Source organism: Oncorhynchus clarkii, chromosome 6 (assembly GCF_045791955.1).
Source record: "Oncorhynchus clarkii lewisi isolate Uvic-CL-2024 chromosome 6, UVic_Ocla_1.0, whole genome shotgun sequence".
Classification (NCBI taxonomy): Eukaryota; Metazoa; Chordata; class Actinopteri; order Salmoniformes; family Salmonidae; genus Oncorhynchus; species Oncorhynchus clarkii.
Window position 1 is genome coordinate 19,681,778 of NC_092152.1, and position 23,452 is coordinate 19,705,229.

Genomic DNA, 23,452 nt, shown 5'->3' on the forward strand with positions numbered 1-23,452 from the left:
GCTGCTTTCCTGCTCTGCTCCTGTCATTGGTGTGTAGCGTTTCCCAAATGTTTCTCCTCTCCAGGTGAAGGACACTGTAGGCTATGACACCCTGGGTCACTGTTTCTTCCTGGAGGACGGGATGGAGCAGAGGAACACGTTCTTCCACAACCTGGGTTTGGTTACCCGACCAGGAACACTCCTGCCCACCGACCGCAACGAGACCATGTGCACCAGCATCCGAGACAAAGTGTATAAGAACTATACACCTTCGCCGAGCATGGAGTGCAAGTAAGACACAGAAAATACTTGTCTGGTCGAGAAAGAGTCAACTTTGACAGAGGGGAAATTAGAGAAACAGAATGAAAGTGAAAAGAGGCAGAAATTAGAAAAAAATATAGCTCAAGAAGAAAGAGTAATGGAAGTAAGGGGTGTGGTGTGTCAGGTTTTACTGGGTTGGACAGGCCGACTGTGGGGTGTGGTGTGTCAGGTTTTACTGGGTTGGACAGGCCTACTGTGGGGTGTGGTGTGTCAGGTTTTACTGGGTTGGACAGGCCTACTGTGGGGTGTGGTGTGTCAGGTTTTACTGTGTTGGACAGGCCTACTGTGGGGTGTGGTGTGTCAGGTTTTACTGGGTTGGACAGGCCTACTGTGGGGTGTGGTATGTCAGGTTTTACTGGGTTGGACAGGCCTACTGTGGGATGTGGTATGTCAGGTTTTACTGGGTTGAACAGGCCTACTGTGGGGTGTGGTATGTCAGGTTTTACTGGGTTGGACAGGCCTACTGTGGGATGTGGTATGTCAGGTTTTACTGGGTTGAACAGGCCTACTGTGGGGTGTGGTATGTCAGGTTTTACTGGGTTGGACAGGCCTACTGTGTGGTATGTCAGGTTTTACTGGGTTGGGCAGGCCTACTGTGGGGTGTGGTATGTCAGGTTTTACTGGGTTGGACAGGCCTACTGTGGGGTGTGGTATGTCAGGTTTTACTGGGTTGGACAGGCCTACTGTGGGGTGTGGTATGTCAGGTTTTACTGGGTTGGACAGGCCTACTGTGGGGTGTGGTATGTCAGGTTTTACTGGGTTGGACAGGCCTACTGTGGGGTGTGGTATGTCAGGTTTTACTGGGTTGGACAGGCCTACTGTGGGGTGTGGTATGTCAGGTTTTACTGGGTTGGACAGGCCTACTGTGGGGTGTGGTGTGTCAGGTTTTACTGGGTTGGACAGGCCTACTGTGGGGTGTGGTGTGTCAGGTTTTACTGGGTTGGACAGGCCTACTGTGGGGTGTGGTGTGTCAGGTTTTACTGTGTTGGACAGGCCTACTGTGGGGTGTGGTGTGTCAGGTTTTACTGGGTTGGACAGGCCTACTGTGGGGTGTGGTGTGTCAGGTTTTACTGGGTTGGACAGGCCTACTGTGGGGTGTGGTGTGTCAGGTTTTACTGGGTTGGACAGGCCTACTGTGGGGTGTGGTGTGTCAGGTTTTACTGGGTTGGTCAGGCCTACTGTGGGGTGTGGTGTGTCAGGTTTTACTGGGTTGGACAGGCCTACTGTGGGGTGTGGTGTGTCAGGTTTTACTGGGTTGGACAGGCCTACTGTGGGGTGTGGTGTGTCAGGTTTTACTGGGTTGGTCAGGCCTACTGTGGGGTGTGGTGTGTCAGGTTTTACTGGGTTGGTCAGGCCTACTGTGGGGTGTGGTGTGTCAGGTTTTACTGTGTTTGGACAGGCCTACTGTGGGGTGTGGTGTGTCAAGTTTTACTGGGTTGGACAGGCCTACTGTGGGGTGTGGTGTGTCAGGTTTTACTGGGTTGGACAGGCCAACCTTGAGAGAAGACAAAGGGTTCATGTCCTCTGTGTGAGAGTGATAGGGCCGTCTTATCCCTGCAAAATCAACCACACCGCTGCATGAGATGTGTTTCTGTTTCTGGGGGAGGTTTAAAATGAGGTCTGTTTGGGGAGCAGCAGGCGCTGTTTTTGGAGGACTGTGTGTATGTGTGTGTGAGAGAGAGTACAGGTGTGTGTGTGTGTGTGTGTTGGCAGAACCGTCCCTGGACAGGATTTATGTGGGAGAGGTGAATTATTCCATGGATAACAGGAGTCACTGTTCTTATTAAATGAATAGATCCTGATATTAACAATCAGTTAGCCTGGAGACATCTCCTCTAATTCTCTTTCATCCTCCCTGTGTGTCTGTCTGTCTGCTCGGTGTGTGTGTGTGTGTTGTTTTAGGGCAGTGTCTACGTTCTGGATCGCCAACCCCAATAATAACCTCATAAGCAACGCTGCTGCTGGCTCCCAGGTATGACTGTAATAAGCATCTCTGCCTACCAACAATACAACACTGTTTAATAATGAATGAATAACGATCAGCAGGGGACTGAGACTGTACATCTGGTGAGCCCCCCCCAGCTTTAAGGTTTAGCCACTCATAAGGATCTAAGGCTGTGGCTTACCGGTTCATCTCATGTGATGAGGTGATAAATCTGGGGAGATATTGGGTTCTTACTTTTACATCAACAGCAATAAATTATGGCTTCAACCAGGAGATAAAGTTCAACATCAAGACCTTACTGTTCTAGTTCAATCACAATTGTATCAATGTGCCTGTGCATTATACTCAATGACAGTACTCTCTCTGTGCAATACTCAATGACAGTACTCTCACTGTGCAATACTCAATGACAGTACTCTCTCTGTGCAATACTCAATGACAGTACTCTCTCTGTGCAGTTCTCTCTCTCTCTCTCTCCCTTTTCATAGCCGAGCATTCAGAGAGAGAGAGAGCTCTCATACCTGCTGTCTCGAACTCTGAATGCTCAGCTATGAAAAGCAAACTGACATTTACTCCTGAGGTGCTGACTTGTTGCACCCTCTATAACCACTTTGATTATTGTTTGACACCCCTGGTCATCTATGAACATTTGAACATTTTGTAGAACGATCTGGCCTTAATGGCCGTGTACTCTTATAATCTCCACCTGGCACAGCCAGAAGAGGACTGGCCACCCCTCAGAGCCTGGTTCCTCTAGGTTTCTTCCTAGGTTCCTGTCTTTCTAGGGAGTTTTTCCTAGCCGCGTGCTTTTACATCTGCATTGCTTGCTCTTAGGGGTTTTAGGCTGGGTTTCTGTATAAACGCTTTGTGACATCTAATGATGTAAACATAACTTCTAAATACATTTGCTTGATTATTACTCCAGGATCATTATTATTTTTTACTCCATTCACCCCCCCCATGTCATCCTAAAGGATGCTGGGATATGGTATGTGTTCCACAGCTCATCCACAGGGGACTCTCATGGGCTGTTTCCAGAGACCCGGGCAGAACTGACCCCTCTGGGGATCTTCTACAACAACCGTGTGCACTCCAACTTTAAGGTACCACTCACTGGCAGCACTGTGTAAAAGACTAAAACACTGTGGTTCTGTGTGGCTCAGCTGGTAAAAGCATGGCGCTAACAACACCAAGGTCTTGGCTTTAAATTCCTGCAGGGATCACATACACAACGTAGTAAGGGCTCTTCCAATTGTCTGATTTCTCCCACATACAGTATGCCAGCTCTCACTCAAAACCTTACACATGCATGCATCCTTTTTATCCATGCCAAACTTGGTGCAAAACCACGCCCACGAGAAACCTAGCAACATTAAAAGCTGCACTGATTGGTCAGAGTTCGGTTGTTTCCTGTGACGAAGCAAAGGTGCGCGAGAGAAGGAGGAACGTTAGAGATGGAATCCCCACCAAAACAAAACATTGCCATCCATACTTGCATTTTCCCAAATTGCCATTGATTCACTATTACTGACAATCATGTAATGTTAGTTTTCTACAGAGTCACATGTTTCTTTCCTTTCGTTTAGCTCATTTCAAATGATGCTGTGAAACTGCTCGTCTCCCGCAGTCGGTGGCATGGCAGGCACAAGGGTACGTCCGAACTCTGACCAATCATCGTGGCTTTGAATGTTGGTTTTGCACCAAGTTTGGCGTGGATAATACGGGATCGGTGTCCCCACGTTCAATTTACAGTAGCTATTACAGTGAAAGAATACCATGCTATTGTTTGAGGAGAGTGCACAATTATGAACTTGTATTATGAACTTGTATTAAATGTATTAATAAACCAATTAGGCACATTTGGGCAGTTTTGATACAACATTTTGAACAGCTATGCAATTTTGGGGCAGCAGCGTAGCCTAGTGGTTAGAGCGTTAGACTAGTAACAGAAAGGTTGCAAGTTCAAATCCCGAGCTGTCGTTCTGCTCCTGAACAAGGCAGTTAACCCACTGTTCCTAGGCCATCATTGAAAATAAGAATTTGTTCTTAAAACTGACTTGCCTAGTTAAATAAAGGTAAAATAAAAAATGGTTAATTGGATCACTCTAAAACTTTGCACATATACTGCTGCCATCTAGTGACCAACATCTAAATTGCACCTGGGGGGGGGGCTCACAGGGAGTATGGCTACGCCAGGTAGGAGACCTACGCTAACTTCCTGTGCTTACCGGGGGGCTAGAGAGACCGGACAGTGTTATGCTGTGGTGCGCACGGTGTCTCCAGTGCGGGTGCATAGCCCGGTGCGGTACATACCAGCTCCTCGTATCGGCCGGGCTAGAGTGGGCATCGAGCCAGGTAAGGTTGGGCAGGCTCGGTGCTCAGGAGCTCCAGTGCGCCTGCACGGTCCGGTCTATCCAGGCCACCTCCACGCATCAGCCGGTGGCAGCTTCCTGTGCGTGTCCTCGGCCCAGTGCCAGCACCACGCATCAGGCCTACAGTGCGCCTCGCCTGTCCAGCGCTGCCAGAGCCTTCCTCCTCTCCAGCGCTGCCGGAGTCTCATGCCTGTTTAGCGCTGTCGGAGCCTTCCTCCTCTCCAGCGCTGTCGGAGTCTCCTGCCTGTTTAGCGCTGTCGGAGTCTCCCGCCTGTTTAGTGCTGCCGTGCTCCCGCCTCTACAGCGCTGCCGGAGTCTCCCGCCTGTTCAGAACTGCCAGTCTGCATATAGCTGCCAGACTGCATGGAGCAGCCAGAGCCGCCAGTCTGCATGGAGCAGCCAGAGCCGCCAGTCTGCATGGAGCAGCCAGAGCCGCCAGTCTGCATGGAGCAGCCAGTCTGCATGGAGCAGCCAGAGCCGCCAGTCTGCATGGAGCAGCCAGAGCCGCCAGTCTGCATGGAGCAGCCAGAGCCGCCAGTCTGCATGGAGCAGCCAGTCTGCATGGAGCAGCCAGTCTGCATGGAGCAGCCAGAGCCGCCAGTCTGCATGGAGCAGCCAGAGCCGTCTGTCTGCATGGAGCAGCCAGAGCCGCCAGTCTGCATGGAGCAGCCAGAGCCGCCAGTCTGCATGGAGCAGCCAGAGCCGCCAGTCAGCCAGAATCTTCCAGATCCGCCATTCAGCCAGGATCCACCAGTCAGACAGAATCTTCCAGATCCGCCATTCAGCCAGGATCCGCCAGTCAGCCAGAATCTTCCAGATCCGCCAGTCAGCCAGGATCTGCCGGAAACGCCAGTCAGTCAGGATCTGCCAGAACCACCAGCCAGCCAGGATCTGCCAGATCTCCGTACTGAGCTTCCCCTCAGTCCCGAGCTTCCCCTCAGTCCCGAGCTACCCCTCAGTCCCGAGCTACCCCAGTCCCGAGCTGAACCCTCAGTCCAGTGGGGTCCTTGGTGAGGGGTATTAGGCCAAGGTCGGCGGCGAGGGTCGCCAATCTAAGGACTCATTACAAGGGGACTAAGACTTGGTTGGAGTGGGGTCCACGTCCCGAGCCGGAGCCGCCACCGTGGACAGACGCCCACCCGGACCCTCCCCTATGGGTTTAGTTGTGCGGTCGGGAGTCCGCACCTTGGGGAGGGGGGGGGGGTTCTGTCACGCCCTGGTCTTAGTATTTTGTGTTTTCTTTATTATTTTGGTCAGGCCAGGGTGTGACATGGGTTTATTTATGTGGGGTGTTTTGTCGTGGGATTTTCGTACGTATTGGGATTGTGGCTTAGTGGGGTTTTCTAGGTAAGTCTATGGCTGTCTAGAGTGGTTCTCAATCAGAGGCAGGTGTTTATCGTTGTCTTTGATTGGGAACCATATTTAGGCAGCCATATTCTTTGAGTGTTTGGTGGGTGATTGTTCCTGTCTCTGTGTTTGTTGTCACCAGATAGGCTGTATAGGTTTTCACGGTCCGTTTGTTGTTTTTGTATTGTTCGTTTTTCCGTCATCATTAAATATGTTTCAAGAATACTACGCTGCGTTTTGGTCCGACTACTTCATCCGAAGAAAACCGTAACAGCATTGGTGTCCTTTAGCAGTGGTTTCTTTGCAGAAATACAACCATGAAGGCCTGATTCACACAGTCTCCTCTGAACAGTTGATGTTGAGATGTGTCTGTTACTTGAACTCTGAAGCATTTATTTGGGCTGTAATTTCTGAGGTGCAGTTAACTCTAATGAACTTATCCTCTGCAGCAGAGGTAACTCTGGGTCTTCCATTCCTGTGGCGGTCCTCATGAGAGCCAGTTTCATCATAGCACTTGATGGTTTTTGCAACTGCACTTGAAGAAACTTTCAAAGTTCTTGAAATGTTCCGGATTGACTGACCTTCATGTCTTAAAGTAATGATGGACTGTCGTTTCTCTTTGCTTATTTGAGCTGTTCTTGCCATAATATGGACTTGGTCTTTTACCAAATAAGGCTATCTTCCAACCCTACCTTGTCACAACACAACTGATTGGCTCAAACACATTAAGAATTAAATAAATTCCACCACTTAACTTTTAAGAAGGCACACTTGGTAATTGAAATGCATTCCAGGTGACTACCTCATGAAGCTGGTTGAGAGAATGCCAAGAGTGTGCAAAGCTGTTATCAAGGCAAAGGGTGGCTGTTTGAAGAAGCTCAAATATCAAATATATTTTGATTTGTTTAACACTTTTGGTTACCATATAATCCCATATGTGTTATTTCATAGTTTTGATGTCTTCACTATTATTTTACAATGTAGAAAATAGCAAAAATATAGAAAACCCTTGAATGAATAGGTGTTCTAAAACTTTTGACCGGTAGTGTATACACAGTCTCATTACATTGCATTCACACTTGAACTGCACATTACACACTACACTCTTATATCCCGTACATTTGACAATATATCTATTTTACAGAGTTGCTACTGTGTGCTATTACGACACTCACATGCAAAATATGTAAAACTGTCTGACTCCTTTATGACCATAGTTCCCATACCTGTTTGTGTTACCCAGGCTGGGCTCTTCATTGATAAAGGTGTGAAGACCACCAATGCCAGTGCTGCAGACCCCCGGGAGTACCTGTGTCTGGACAACAACGCCAGGTAAGAATACAGGTCAAACTACATTGCATTTACAATTACATTTCCACATGCAGGGATCAGACATTTGGATCAATCATTGTCTATATATTTACTTGGTCTAGTAGGCTGTGGTTTAGTTAGTATCTATCTCTACAGCACTTACTGTAGATGGTATGTAGTTTATATGGTATGGTCTGTACTGGTCTGTACTGTACTTTGATAGCCTGTACTGGTCGGTACTCTCCTTGTACAGTAGTCTGGAGGGTCTGGCAGGTTTGTGTTTACAGACAAAACAAGGCTCCAATCTGCACCAGTCTGTCCAAATACAAGCCTCTTCTTCAACAGATAGAAAGAAAATAGCTTAGGCCATCTAAGACCACTGCTTACGCTGTGTGTGTTTGTGTGTGAAGGTGAGGACTGGTGTGTGTTTGTTTGTCTGTATGCGTAGTGTTTGTCTGTGTGTGTTTGTCTGTGTGCGTAGTGTTTGTCTGTGTGCATAGTGTTTGTCTGTGTGTATTTTCTAAGAGTGTGTGTATCTGTGTGTCAGAGAGAAAGATCAAGAGTGTGTGTGTTTCTATACTCATATTACACATGGGTCTGTTTCAGGTTCCGTCCACATGAGAATGCAGACCCAAACCGTCCTAGGGTGGCTGCTCTCATCGACACACTCATCGCCTTTAAGAACAATGACCTCGGAGCCTGGATACGAGGCGGTGACATTACCATTCAGAACTCTGGGTGAGTGCTGTGATGTCATCTCATTGAGCCCATGAATGTGGTTACTGTATCCTTGTTCATCAATGTGCTGTGCAGTAGTCACATGTCATCGCTTCTGTCTTCGATGTCCCTGTATGATTCGCACAGAGAAAAGTGTCTCAGAAGTGACTCAGGTTTTACTTTAGCAACTTGCATTAGAATTAGTAGCTAGCATGCTAAGCTAACATGTTATCAAGTGGCCATCTCGGATGTGGCAAAGGGCCAGGAGTTCCTCTTTCTCAGTCCTCAATTCTATGGATGACATTGAACTGGTGACTCCTACACTTCTGGGTTAGCCCTACTCAGTGGAGCTCTCACACAGTGCACGTCTACAATGCAGAATGAATGATACGTTCATTCTCTCTGGTTATAGATTTGCAGACAATGGGGTGGGACTCTCCTTTGCGAGGTATGTACCAAGGCTCCTGTGTCTGTTTCTACACCTGTGTTTCTGTCTGTACATTCCTAACACTCCCACTACACATACACTTATGCTCAAAAACACATCCTGTCCCTTTCCTCTCCCTCCGTCAGTGACGGTAGTTATCCCAAGGACGAGGGTTCCAGTCAGGAAGTGACTCAGTCTCTGTTTGTGGGAGAGAGCCGGAACCGTGGCTTCAATGGAGGCCAGAACAAGTACTGGGGCCAGGGAGGAGCAGACGGCAAGATGAGGACACTACCCAGGAACAGGTGTGTGTTCGTGTGTGTGTGTGTGTTCGTGTGTGTGTGTGTTCGTGTGTGTGTGTGTGTTCTCGTGTGTGTGTGTGTGCGTGTGAAAAATACTGTAATAAAAAACTGCAGATAGTGTTGGAGAGGGGCATTGCTCTTGTAGGGGAAGTACTGCTTTGACTAACTTCCTGTAATAGGATAAATGTTTTTTTTATGTTTCTATCACTTATGTGTTTCCTGAGAACCAATTTCCTCCATCCGCGTAGTAAGCCTCCTTTGATAAACAGTGACTGAAAGGAAAAAATGAATCAAAGCGTTGCTTACAGTGACCAATGAGAAATTAGAGTCTGAGAAACAGTCACAATCACGGCGAGCACTTGCGGAAGAGCACTCGGATCAGGGACCGGGAGCAGGCTGTAACCCACCCACAGTCAGAGAGGCAGTCCTCAGGTTCGGGTTCATTACGGTATGCAATGGAAAACATTTTTCAGTAGAAAAAAAGAGAGCATTGAACGTTTATTGGGATGTGTCTTGTCCTTGAGGAAGAACTGAGCGATTTCCGCTAGCTGCAAAGTCAAAATTGGCTATATGTAAAAGAATTCATGAGAACAAAAATGTGCTTTTTGGTCTTAATTTAAGATTAGGGTTAGGCATTATTTTTCAATTTTCATCTAAAATGACATACCCAAATCTAACTACCAGTAGCTCAGGCCCTGAAGCAAGGATATGCATATTTTTGGTACTATTTGAAAGGAAACACTTTGAAGTTTGTGGAAATGTGAATTGAATGTAGGAGAATATAACACAACAGATCTGGTAGAAGAAAATACAAAGATTTTTTTTTTTTTTCTACCACCATCTTTAAAATGCAACAGAAAGGTCCCCAATCTAGCCATCACTCTGGTTGTAATTCCTATGGTGTCCATAAGATGGCAGCAGTGTATGTGGAACGTTTCCGACGGATTCAGACCTACATGACATTTAGTGTGAAGTCACCCAGGTACATTTGGGCAAATCGTGAAGGAGACATTTACATTCACATTACATTTTTCTGTAAGAATATCGACAAATCTGTATACTTGGACTTTGATTGAGCTTTTCCAATATTAGTAGCCATATTATAAGTTCAACATTTGCAAAACACCCAGTTTTCATAACTTCATAACTCTCCATATTCTTATAATTTTTGTCCAAAAGGAAAAGGCTTGATGTCGTACAAGGTTAGCAGCAACATTGTGTGACAGATACTGGGTTTACTACCGTAAAGCCCAGCTCATTGGTTATTTAGCTAGCTTTGTTTGACCCCAATTGGTGCTTATTTGACAAAGTTACAGTCAATCAAGTGAAGACCGCCCTCGTCATCGGCGTGCCATAAAGGCGTCGCTCTCTGACCAAATTTGGTGTCCTATAGGATATACTACACACCTAATGATATAGTGAAGTCTGGTTACATTCTAGGATCTCGGAGGAATAAATACGAACGTGATTTGACTAGTTGAAACAAAGTTTAGGGTTAGATTTTCACAGATTCCTTTCTTTGCAAATTGAACGAGTGGAAATGCAAAATCGATTGTGCGTGCTATATGGACCTTTTTACGATATGAAAAAGGATTTTATTTAACAAAACAACACTTCATGTTATCTCTGGGACCCTTTGGATGATAAATCAGAGCAAGATTTCAGAATGTAAGTACACGTTTCACCTTCAGAGGTGAATTTATCAAACCTATCGCAGTGAAAAAAGTGTTTTGTTGTTAGGAGCTCTCAAACAATAGCATGGCATTTGTAAATGCCATGCTACTGTAAATTGGACAGTGCAGTTATTTTAACAAGAATTTAAGCTTTCAGTCGATATACGACACTTATATGTACCGATATTTGTTGTTTCTCTAAAATCTGCGATCGTGACACACGGCGCTGCATGATTTACAACAAAAAAGTAAGAAACATTTGTTAAATAAACTAAAGGAAAAATAGTAACACAATACAATAACGAGGCTATATACAAGGTGTACTGGTATCGAGTCAATGTGCAGGGGTACGGGTTAATTGAGGTAATTGATGTAATATGTACATGTAGTTCGGGGTAAAGTGACTATACATAGATAATAAACAGAATAGCAGCAGCGTATGTGAAGAAATGTGTGTGTGTGTGTGTGTGTGTGTGAAATATGTGTGAGTGTGTGGTTAGAGTCCAGTGAGTGTACATTGAGCCTGTGCAAGAGACTCGGTGCAAAAAATATATAAAAAAATACGATTAAAAAAGGGGGTCAATGCAAATAGTCTGTGTAGCCATTTGATTAACTGTCTTATGGCTTGGGTGTAGAAGCTGTTAAGGAGCCTTTTATAGAGGTTCTGGATGGCAGGAAGCTCGTCCCCAGTGATGTACTCCAAGAGCCAGTTGCAGAGGAAGGTGTTCAGTCCCAGGGTCCTTCGCTTTGTGAACTTGGAGGGCACTATGTTGTTGAATGCTGATCTGTAGTCAATGAACAGCATTCTCAGGTAGGTGTTCCTTGTATCCAGCTGGGAAAGGGCCGTGTGGAGTGCAATAGAGATTGCGTTATCTGTGGATCTGTTAGGGTGGTATGCTAATTGGAGGGAGCCATGACCGGCCTTTCAAAGCATTTCATGGCTGCAGATGTGAGTGCTACGAGGCGGTAGTTGTCTAGGCAGGTTACCTCAGTGTTCTTGGCCACAGGGACTATGGTTGTCTGCTTGAAACATGTACAGTGCCTTGCGAAAGTATTTGGCCCCCTTGAACTTTGCGACCTTTTGCCACATTTTAGGCTTCAAACATAAAGATATAAAACTGTATTTTTTTGTGAAGAATCAACAACAAGTGGGACACAATCATGAAGTGGAACGACATTTATTGGATATTTAAAACTTTTTTAACAAATCAAAAACTGAAAAATTGGGCGTGCAAAATTATTCAGCCCCCTTAAGTTAATACTTTGTAGCGCCACCTTTTGCTGCGATTACAGCTGTAAGTCGCTTGGGGTATGTCTCTATCAGTTTTGCACATCGAGAGACTGACATTTTTTCCCATTCCTCCTTGCAAAACAGCTCGAGCTCAGTGAGGTTGGATGGAGAGCATTTGTGAACAGCAGTTTTCAGTTCTTTCCACAGATTCTCGATTGGATTCAGGTCTGGACTTTGACTTGGCCATTCTAACACCTGGATATGTTTATTTTTGAACCATTCCATTGTAGATTTTGCTTTATGTTTTGGATCATTGTCTTGTTGAAAGACAAATCTCCGTCCCAGTCTCAGGTCTTTTGCAGACTCCATCAGGTTTTCTTCCAGAATGGTCCTGTATTTGGCTCCATCCATCTTCCCATCAATTTTAACCATCTTCCCTGTCCCTGCTGAAGAAAAGCAGGCCCAAACCATGATGCTGCCACCACCATGTTTGACAGTGGGGATGGTGTGTTCAGGGTGATGAGCTGTGTTGCTTTTACGCCAAACATAACGTTTTGCATTGTTGCCAAAAAGTTCAATTTTGGTTTCATCAAAAAAATACAGTTTTATATCTTTATGTTTGAAGCCTGAAATGTGGCAAAAGGTCGCAAAGTTCAAGGGGGCCGAATACTTTCGCAAGGCACGGTTGAGCTAACATAGGCTAATGTGATTAGCATGAGGTTGTAAGTAACAAGAAAATTTCCCATGACATAGACATATCTGATATGGGCAGAAAGCTTAAATTCTTGTTAATCTGGGGTTGCACGAAGTTTGGCGTGGATAATACAGATTCGGTGTGTTTGTGTGTGTGTGTGTGTGTGTGTCCCCGCGGGATGGTTGAACTACCGTAGGCTAATGTGATTTACATGAGGTTGTAAGCAACAAGCTTACATTCTTGTTAATCTAACTGCACTGTCCAATTTACAGTAGCTATTACAGTGAAAGAATACCATGCTATTGTTTGAGGAGAGTGCACAATTATGAACATGAAAATGTATTAATGAACCAAATAGGGCAGTGGGCAGTCTTAATACAACATTTTGAACAGATATGCAGTGGTTCATTGGATCAGTCTAAAACTTGATACATACACTGCTGCCATCTAGTGGCCAAAATCTAAATTGTGGCTGGGCTAGAATAATACATTATGGCCTTACTCTTGCATTTCAAAGATGATGGTACAAAAGAAAAATACAAAAAAATGCATGTTTTTGTCTTAGTATTATCTTTTACCAGATCTAATGTGTTATATTATCCTACATTATTTTCAAATTTCCACAAACTACCAAGTATTTCCTTTCAAATGGTATCAAGAATATGCATTACCTTGCTTCAGGTCCTGGGCTACAGGCAGTTAGATTTGGGTGTCATTTTAGGCAAAATTGAAAAAAAGGGTCCGATCCTGAAGATTGAAAGGTCTTACTCATATTGGCTACAGAGAGCGTGATCGCAGTCATCCGGAACAGCTGGTGCTCTCATGCTTGGTTCAGTGTTTTTTGCCTCGAAGCGAGCATAGAAGGCTTAATTGTCTAGTAGGTCTGCGTCACTGGACAGCTCGCGGCTGTGTTTCTCTTTGTATTCCGGGATAATTTGCAAGCCCTGCCACATCCGACGAGCATCAGAGCAGGCATAGTAGGATTCGATCTTAGACCTGTGTTGATGCTTTGCCTGTTTGATGGTTCGTCGGAGGGCGTAATGGGATTTATTATAAGTGTCCGGATTAGTGTCCCGCTCCTTGAAAGTGTCAACTGTAGCCTTTAGCTCAGTACAGATGTTGCCTGTAATCCATGGCTTCTGGTTGGGATATGTACGTATGGTCACTGTAGGGACGACGTCGTAGATCCATGTATTAATGAAGCCGGTGACTGATGTGGTATACTCCTCAATGCCATCGGATGAATCCCGGAACATATTCCAGTATGTGCTAGCGAGACAGTCCTGTAGCTTAGCGTCCACTTCTGTGTTGAGGGCATCACTGGTACTTCCTGTTTGAATTTTTTGCTTGTAAGCAGGAATCAGGAGGATAGAGTTATGGTCAGATTTGCCAAATAGAGTGTGAGAGGGAGCTTTGTACACTTCTGTGTGTGTGGAGTAAAGGTGATCTAGTTTTTTTTCCTCCCTCTGGTTGCACATGTGACATGCTAATAAAAATGAGGCAGAACAGATTCACTCGCTGACGCGGTCTCGCCAGGCATCCGGCTCTACGACCTCTGTAACAACGTCTCCTCTTCATATGAATTATGGGGATTTGGGGCTGGTCCGGGAGGAGCAGCATATCCTTTACTTACGACTCATTAAATAAAAAATATTGTCCAGTTCAAGGTGAGAAATCGCTGTTCTGATGTCCAGAAGCTTTTTTCGGTCATAAGAAACGATGGCAGAAACATTATGTTCAAAACAGCACCCAAAAAAACACAATTGGTAAGGAGCCTGTATGACAGGTTGTTATATCAGAGTTGAGGATTTGGTCACACTTTAAACAAACTACAACTTAGAAAGGAATTAAAGAGCATTTATAAAGTCTCCATAAGCACTAAGTTATTGCTTACAAAATTATTTATAAGCAAAGTCATACTACATAAAGGGTGATATAAAAGTTCCTAACATCTGGTGCTTTGCATATCCCCTTCTCTGGCAGCCCCCTCTTTGGAGGCTGTAAAACGTGGTAACAGCTAATTGCTGCATGCCCTGATTTCTCCAGCTGCTCCCTCATTCATGACGGCCCTGTCATCCCTCTCTGGGATGTACTGGCCTTTTTTACACACTTCCTGACCACACTAACGGCTAGATGTTTGGTCACAGCCAGGCTGTTATCTAGTTAGACTTATATGACTGTTTTTCCATGCTGATGAGACAACAAGCTGATAAGACAACAAGCTGATGAAGCTAGCAATAGGCCTAATGTTTCTCTCCAGTGCTATAAATAGCTATACACTGAATGTACAAAACATTAAGAACACCTTCCTAATATTGAGTTCCCCCCCTTTTGCCATCAGAACAGCCTTAATTCATTGGGGCATGGTCTCTACAAGGTGTAGAAAGCGTTCCACAGGGATGCTGGCACATATTGACTCCAATGCTTCCCACAGTTGTGTGAAGTTGGCTGGATGTTCTTCGGGTTGTGAACCACTGTTCAGTAGTGTGGTCAGGTGCCACAAAGAGGGACTTAGGAAGATTGCAGTTGACTCAGAACAGGGCAGCACGGCTGGCCCTTAAAAGTACACGAAGAGCTAACATTAATGACATGCATGGCAATCTTTCATGGCTCAAAGTGGAAGAGAGATGGACTTCATGACTACTTGTTTTTTGAAAGAGGTGTTGACAAGCTGAATGTACGGACACCCATGCATACCCCACAAGACATGCCAACAGAGGTCTCTTCAAAGTCCAGAACAGACTATGGGAGACACACAGTACTACATAGAGCCATGACTACATGGAACTATTCCACATCAGGTAACTGATGCAAGCAGTAGAATCAGATTTTAACAAACAAAGAAAAAATACATCTTATGGAACAACAGGGACTGTGCAGAGACACAGACACATGGACACACATGCACTGTGATATTGTTGTATAGTGGTATCAAATTTTTTTTTATTGTAGATATGTAGTAGTGTAATAATGTTATATGATGTACTGTTATCTTTTGATTTGATTTAATGTAATGTAAGTGCTTTATGTTTGGATCCCAGGAAGAGTAGCTGCTGCCTTGTCTTGCCCATTCACACTCTGAATGGTACACATACACAATCCATGTCTTAATTGTCTCAAGGATTAAAAATCCTTCTTTAACCTGTCTCCTCCCCTTCATCTACACTGATTGAAGTGGATTTAACAAGTGACATCAATAAGGGATAATAGCTTTCATCTGGATTCACCTGGTCAGTCTGTCATGGAAAGAGCAGGTATTCTTAATGTTTTGTACAGTCAGTGTAGATGCTCTGGATCAGCTGATGCTGTCTTGAATGTAACGTGACTTGTTTTGTTTGTGTTAGCTCAGTGTGACTCTAGTCATGTTTGTTGTGTGACTCTCATACGGATGTTTTAAAGGACGTTTCCGATCCGCGGCTTCCAGATCTATGACGGTCCTGTGCGGATCACTCAGAGCACATTCCGAAATTACATCCCGACGAAGGAGCGTTTCACCAGCGCGGTGGGCTTCAACCTAAAGAACACCTGGCAGCTCACACCACGCAACAACCTGTCCAAGCTCAGCTTCCAGCCCACTGTGAGTAGCCATCACATCACTCCACCTTTCATCCTAGAAGTGCACACTCATTCTCTGACCCTCATGCATTTAAAAGCATTGGATTGGTGTAAGCATGGTGTAAGCATGGTGTAGGGAGTTTCTGCCATATTCCTTAGACCAATCCTTTCCTTTTAAATCCACGAGGGGGAGTTTACGATTGCACACTTCAGGAGAAGGGCCATTGCCTCGTCTCTGTTGTTCTCAAATACTGACGTAATAATGATGTTACAAACAAAAAGTCTGATAAGAATGTGATAATTATATCCGGACTCTGGTCCGGAAGAAAAATTCCTCCAATTCTATCCATTTTGCCATGGGGTTTTGTACTATGTATTTAAATAATATGTTCTAATATTTCTACTACTGTACATTGCATTTTAGTTACACTGTTTCTACACACTGCTTATGTATTTTTATATACTGTATTTTTTACATAGCCCACCCTATATCATTCTTAGTATATTAATCTGGTGTATATACATATAGATTGCATTACTGTTATGTGCTATTTGGATTCATCGGATTCGTTCTGACATTTCAAGATAAAAAAAAAATGGTATTATTTATTTGTTTGACATTTTACTGCATTGTTTGGAGCTAGTAGCATAAGCATTTATCTTCATCTGCTATAACATCTTCTACACCGTGTACGTGACCAATAAACTTATATTTGATATGATTTGATGAAGGTCACTGACTGAAACATTAGTGTCTATGGAGTTTTCCTTTGCCAAATCAGGCAAAATAACCATCTGAAACCTCCGTCTGCTTGTTTGCACATGATTCCATTCTGATGGGCCTAGTTTAGTTTTTGTGCCACTTGTGTTTACATTGAAAGCTTTGATTTGGAAGTGCAGGGATCAGACACTGTTTTCCTGCATGCACTCTTTCCCTCTGCCTGTTTCCTTTTTGGCCGTTGGTTCGGTCTTATCTGTTGGAAAAATCTCTATTGTCCTGGAACACAGCAGAGAGCTGAGTTACTGAGTTGGAATTTTACTGGAACCAGTGGTTGGGTGGAGACCCCATGCTGAGAGATGGGGAGAGCGAAGGGGAGGTTCTGGATGAAAGTCATTCTGAATTGGAGAGCCCTCTAGTGTCGGATGTGGTGACAAGCTCGACTCAACTTTTCAAGCTTGACTAAACTCAAAATGTCCCTTTTCAAAATGGCTTTCAAGGACTTTTGTTGAACCCTCATCACTGACACCTGGGTTGAATTCATTAGGAACGTTTTGCTACAGTCTATATTAATGAATACGACCATAATATACATTCAGCTCAACTCTCAAATACTATAGACCTATAAGATCAAAGTTAGGAAACCTGCACACCAAATTGCGCGCCATCACTTTTTAGGCCATACACATCTTTGTAAGTCACTGGTTGTGTTTTGTCATGTCTGTCTTTTAAAACCTATTGTTTGTGACAGGTGGGTCTGAGGGCATTCTTCGGGCGTCCGGGCCAGTGGTTCGACGAGAATGATCTGGACGGGGATAAGAACTCCATCTTCCATGACGTGGACGGCTCTGTGACGGGCTACAGGGACACGTATGTAGGCAGAGCAGACAACTACCTGATCCGTCACCCCGGCTGTGTCAACATCACCCAGTGGAACGGAGTGGTCTGCAGTGGCACCTACTCTCAGGTACGGATGGGACAGTGGCCCTAATGCCTATCACCAGTGACTTTATTCACGGCTTAGGATATACACTGCATAGAAGTGACCAAACTCTATTGCTTTATCAGTTTCTAATGTGTGTCCTCCAGGTGTATATCCAGACCCAGGGAGCTTCCAGCCTCAGTCTGTCCATCAGTAGAGATGACTACCCTGAGGCTCCTCTGGTGCTGAGGGGTATTAACAGCCAAGGGGCGCTGTCCCAGCAGTACCAGCCTATCCTCATGATGAGCAAGAGCTACACCCTGCATTGGAACGGCCCGGCTCCCAGAGAGATTGTCCTTTCCCTCATTAACTTCAACCAGTGAGTGGAACACTGGGACTGATGAGTGTGTGTGTCTTTTAAGGTGGTTGGTCTGGGTGTTTGTCCACATTGAAACTGGTCTTGGTCTCGTTCCGGTCTCGATACACAGGATTTGGGTCAGGAGGTCTGGTTTTTCTGCTGTGTGTTTGAATGTGTGTGCTATAAGAGGATGTGTTTGTCAGTTTGTAAGACAGATCTCTAACCTTCATTGTCACCTGTTGACTCCTCCTTTCTCTCCAGAGGTGACTGGGTGCTGGTGGGTCTCTGCTACCCGTCCGACACCACCTTCCAGGTCATGGCTGACATCAACGACCGCCAGAGTAACATCTTCGATGACATCAGCGACTATGGGCCTGTGTTCTCCCTCCCTGAACTGGAGAAGAGGCTGCTGGAGAGGAAGTATTTCTTTGACCGCAGTGTGGGGTGAGAGTCACTATACCCTAATGTCTCTATCCATATGGCTATATCTACTGTACCGCTCTCTCCCTCTAGAATTTTTACTTAGTCTCCTATTGACTTCAATAGTATGACTAAGTAACATTTTTAAGTGAACATTTTGCTTAAGTTAGGATTCGCCCCTCTGTCTGTCTCGCTCTCCTTCATCACTCTCTCTCAATTAACACCGGCCTCTCTCCTCTCCCAGCTTGCTGTGGCTGTATTTGCGGGCGAGGCAGGGGCGCGATGGCCACAGTTACTGCTCGGTTAAGGGTTGCGAGAGAGTGAAGGTGATGGCCACCACGTCATCCTCCAAACTGACCTGTAACTGCACGGCCAAGGCCTACCCCAAATACACCAAGACTCCCTCGGCAGTGGTCCCCATGCCCACCCTCAGCAACCAACCATGCAAGGACTGTGGGGCCTCCCAGGTTAGCCTGGTAGTCCACCACACTGTCTTTGTTCCATTAGTATGCAATTCTATTGGAAAAGGAATGAGCTCATGTTGTGCTGTCTGACATAAAAGCCCTGCATTAATCTGTGTGTTTTCTGGTAGCTGGTGTTTTCCAGTGACCCGTGGAACTCCTACCTCCAAACTCAGATCAAATCGCTCAGCAGCAAGGAGCAGCAGACTGGAGACACACAATCCTTTATCACTGTGAGTGCCACAGGTTTAAATATAACACAGTATTACATTAGAGAATAGTGTCCCGGTGCCACAGAATCACAGTGTGCATAATGAGTGTTTGCATGTTGTTGGTGTGCTGTTGTTTAACTTTCATCAAACGGCCATTATAAATGTTTATGAATGAAATACTAATTTATTAATACACTATTGATCAATACAAAATCACCACCCATATTTTGAATCGGTTTGTGGTTGTAGCATGCCAGATGTATCTCTTACCCACTTTTCTACAACGTCTTCTTCTCTCAGGTGAACAGTGAGACATTCTCCTTCACAGAGCCAGGCATCTTCCTGGTCTCTGTTGATGCCTGCTCTGGAAATGTCACAAATAAGAGATTTTTCTCCAAAATGGACTCCAAAATGGAGGAGTATCTTAAAACTGGATTACCAAAGAGGTGAGGGGGAAGAATTAGGCCCTTGCTGGTTGGAGTTAGAACTCGATTGGTGGTCTGTTGCAGACCTGGGTTCAAATACTATTTGAAATCTTTCAAATACTTTGAGCATTGCTTTAGTCAACCTGGAGTGCCAGTTCGGTGGGGTTTGCGCTTTTGGCACTTTTCTATTGGTTTCATTGCAACAAGGTGCATTTAAGAGAATTGTAAGAGGTAGCATTTCTTCGTCTGGTAGAAGTTCTATCATTTTGATCAGAGGTGTTTGACTTGATGGGGAAATCGATGAATCATAATTGCTTATATTTTCTCATGACTAGGTCAATAGTGCTTCTGGGAACGCGAGGGCAGCCCGATGGCTTGGTCAGTGTTGCACGATATCTGGTCCCCCTGGGAATGACTAAGGCAGCAGATCTGCAGAGTAAAGGTAGGTTTCACTCTCAAATGGTTCCCTGTTGCGGGTGCTATTACTGTAGGCCAGGTCTGGTTTTTCTATCCAATTCTCTGTTCCTCGTTATTGTTGTTTTCCTCTTTTCTTCCTGCTGTCTCTCCAACTATGTATTTTCTCTGCGATTTATACTTTTTCTTCTTTCTCTGCTCACCTCATTACAGTATTTTCTACATGACACGTTGTGTTTCTCTCACAGAGAGCCTGGTGTTTTGGGGGTTCCAGGGTGGCTCTGCCCCCCCTCCGTGGGCCTCCATCCTGGTTGGGCAGGGTGAGGAGGGGCTGGGGCTGCAGGAGCGCTACCTCCCTCTGGGCCTGGAGGCCTATGGCTGCACACAGACCAGCACACGCAGAGACCTGGAGCTACTGAGGACCGCCACAGGACCACAATGACAAATGTAAACACAATTTAACCAAAACACAACCAACCAGCAAATGAATGTGAACTGCTGAACTTTTATTTATTATTTTATTGGCAAAGATGTTTAATAATTTGGGGGGTAATTTACTGTGTGTGTGTGTGTGTGTGTGTTATATTTGACTGGGAATCAATGGGGTTGGACCCAGAATGGAATTATAAGAGCAAATTAACAAAGTAAGTAACCACATCAAACTTGTGTGGTCTGACACTTGTATCAGTTACCTGATGGGTTGTTGGTTCAGGCCAGCGTTTGACCTGTCTGCTGCTCACCATGTCCATAGACGAAACACATCATTTAGAAGAAGACTGAATTAGCAAATCAAAGGAAAAACTGTCTGTTTCCTCACTCCTTTTTTCTGCAGTTTTTGCATGTCCCTGGAGGCATTTTGTTCAGCGACTAGATCTGTTAAGGGCAGCTGTATCTTAATGAAAACATTTTGTATTCGATTCCGTTGAGATTGTTGTATTTCCAACAAACCTTTTTTCCCCAGGATGTGTCCTTTTTTGTTCCATATTTATTTGATCTCTACACAGTGACACCTTCGCCTAGGGCTGGCTACGCATACAGCAGAGATGGTTTGTTTCTCTTTTTCTTCTCATTATCTTACCATTGAAACTGCATTTCCAACTAATTTACCTTTTAGTATGGTCATGTATGTTGTTAATTACATATAAATGCCAAAAGTATGTGTTACAGGGGGGACATTTTACAAGGTAAATCTGGCCTTGAAACAAACACAGACTAGTAGTCCATACCAAAACCATGGCTTACTGTACCTCTGTGGCCTCAGCAGGTGATTTGAAAAGGGGCTCCCCCACTGTGCCTGCGATTAGTGACTTTCTTGTATGTGATTGGGTGCATTCATTTTAGCTCCCCGGGGAAGATGTCACTTTAAGATCTAAGAAATGGTCAAGAATTTGCAAACTCTGCCTACCCAGTGCCCTGGACGAGTTAAAATTAATGCAACCATTGTGAGAGAGCCTCTGAAGAGAAGGACCTGCTTTTTAACCACTGTTCTGTTGTAAATAAGATGTTTTTTGTTATGCAAATGATTTAAAGATGCACACTCCAAATTGAGCACTTTGAATAGGATTGAGTATTGAGGGATGTTGAGAAGCTGTCTGTATACTGTGAGAGTGCCTTTCAATTTGCTGTGAGTTGTATTTGAAATGTTGAATCACTATACTCATGAGAGTTTATTTCTTTAATCAAACCTTTATATTTGAATTCTCACATCCTCAGTGCTCTTCTGAAATTGCAGAGATGATGACTTTGTGATAAAGTGTCCTGTCATCATTGTCTTGTCATTATTTTAACTGATGTATTCAACCAAATCAAGGATGCCTCTAGGATGACTTAATGTTATGCACAAAGGAATCAGATTACTGAAATCTCTTATCTAGCCTATGAGACTAATGGGGCAGCTGTATGGTCGACTTGGGTTATAGTGTGCAAGAAAGTTTAGGTAGGGAGACGATCAAGAACAGTGCATTTCTAATGATGTACTTGCTACTTGACAATCTTACCACTTGAGGGCAGGCTTGTTCTAATAGTTAGGAAGTCCTATCTAACCAAAACCATGCCATCAATCTGTAACATGAGTTTTCATGCTACAGATGTAATATGAAACTCCTATGAGAACTGACCTAAAGACTTAATGTGGGATCATTCATTGTTCAAAACAGTATTCTGAACCTTATTGAATGTTTCATATTTTAATGATAGTAGGAAAGGAGAGAGGAATAAACGTAGTAGAGGGGGCTTGAACCCACATCGTCAGCGATACCACTACACAGTTGAAATCAATATGTTCACAAGTCAGTCATTTGACTTGCATAATCTTTACACGTCATGACCTGGCTGGCCTGGTCATGGCTGCAACTCCATATACTTAATTTGTGATTGATGTTCAAGCATTTATCAGAAGCTCTTAACCAGAGTGACTTACAGTAAGTAGTGAATACATACATTTTTGTACTGGTTCCCTGTGGGAATCGAATCCACAACCCCAGCGGTGTAAGCACCAGGCTCTATCAACTGAGCTGTGAGCTGTGCTAATACTGTTTTTGTTGTTGTTGAATCGAGACAAACAAAGTTCAATCTAGCGCCAAATGGCCTTTTTGTCACGTAACACGTAACTCATTCGTAACTTCTTTCCGCCCACAGCTACATAATTTAGCGCGAACCTCCGATTGCGGATACATCTGAGCACTGAATTGTTGGGAGACCAACAACGTCTGTAAAGGTGAAAATATGTAGTTAGACAGCTGTGTACTTACTGTTTCTTTTCTCTGTATTATGGCTTTTGAGGTATGGCAGTTCTCACTAACTGTCAAAATGGCCACCAATCACAGAAGCAACACCTAGCTGCTGATTATTCGGTCTTCCATTGCAGTGGAGCGCAGGTGTAGGCCAAATCATTTCATAGGCAGGCTAGTAGGTTAAACTGATCTCATTCATTTGTAACCCTCATTCATTCATTCATAACCCTCCTAATTGTGAATATTCTGTTGCTAATGCTCTAATTAGAATTCTAAATTGTGAATGTAATTAGAAGTCAGTTGAAGTCAGAGGTTTACATACACCTTGGCCAAATACATTTAAACTCAGTTTTTCACAATCCCTGACATTTAATCATAGTGTCAGTTAGGATCACCACTTTATTTTAAGAATGTGAAATGTCAGAATAATAGCAGAGAGAATGATTTATTTCAGCTTTTATTTCTTTCACCACATTCCCAGTGGGTCAGACGTTTACATACACTCAATTAGTATTTGGTAGCATGGCTTTTAAATTGTTTAACTTGGGTCAAATGTTTCAGGTAGCCTTCCACAATAAGTTGGGTGAATTTTGGCCCATTCCTCCTGACAGAGCTGGTGTAACTGAGTCAGGTTTGTAGGCCTCCTTGCTCGCACACACCTTTTCAGTTCTGCCCACAAATGTTCTATAGGATTGAGGTCAGGGCTTTGTGATGGCCACTCCAATACCTTGACTTTGTTGTTCTTAAGCTATTTTGCCACAACTTTGGAAGTATGCTTGGGGTCATTGTCCATTTGGAAGACCCATTTGCGACCAAGCTTTAACTTTCTGACTGATGTCTTGAGATGTTGCTTCAATATATCGACATACTTTTCCTCCTTCATGATGCCATCTATTTTGTGAAGAGCACCAGTCCCTCC

At 44.4% G+C, this 23,452-nt stretch overlaps 1 protein-coding gene across 2 annotated transcripts in view; it reads left to right on the forward strand.

Annotated features, from left to right (window-relative positions):
• LOC139410727 (cell surface hyaluronidase-like) overlaps positions 1 to 21,568 on the forward strand; it is a 43,975-nt gene extending 22,407 nt beyond the window's left edge. For both annotated transcript variants that reach the window (XM_071156167.1, XM_071156168.1), the window contains exons 9-24: positions 65 to 270; positions 2,203 to 2,272; positions 3,220 to 3,348; positions 7,208 to 7,296; positions 7,882 to 8,013; positions 8,405 to 8,440; positions 8,566 to 8,721; positions 15,716 to 15,893; positions 17,341 to 17,556; positions 17,679 to 17,890; positions 18,131 to 18,313; positions 18,534 to 18,756; positions 18,882 to 18,983; positions 19,263 to 19,408; positions 19,723 to 19,829; positions 20,050 to 21,568. In XM_071156167.1, the coding sequence (XP_071012268.1) occupies positions 65 to 270; positions 2,203 to 2,272; positions 3,220 to 3,348; positions 7,208 to 7,296; positions 7,882 to 8,013; positions 8,405 to 8,440; positions 8,566 to 8,721; positions 15,716 to 15,893; positions 17,341 to 17,556; positions 17,679 to 17,890; positions 18,131 to 18,313; positions 18,534 to 18,756; positions 18,882 to 18,983; positions 19,263 to 19,408; positions 19,723 to 19,829; positions 20,050 to 20,243 (2,379 nt within the window). In that variant the 3' untranslated portion in view covers positions 20,244 to 21,568. The remainder of the gene's footprint in view (positions 1 to 64; positions 271 to 2,202; positions 2,273 to 3,219; positions 3,349 to 7,207; positions 7,297 to 7,881; positions 8,014 to 8,404; positions 8,441 to 8,565; positions 8,722 to 15,715; positions 15,894 to 17,340; positions 17,557 to 17,678; positions 17,891 to 18,130; positions 18,314 to 18,533; positions 18,757 to 18,881; positions 18,984 to 19,262; positions 19,409 to 19,722; positions 19,830 to 20,049) is intronic.
• The last annotated feature ends 1,884 nt before the right edge of the window (positions 21,569 to 23,452 follow it).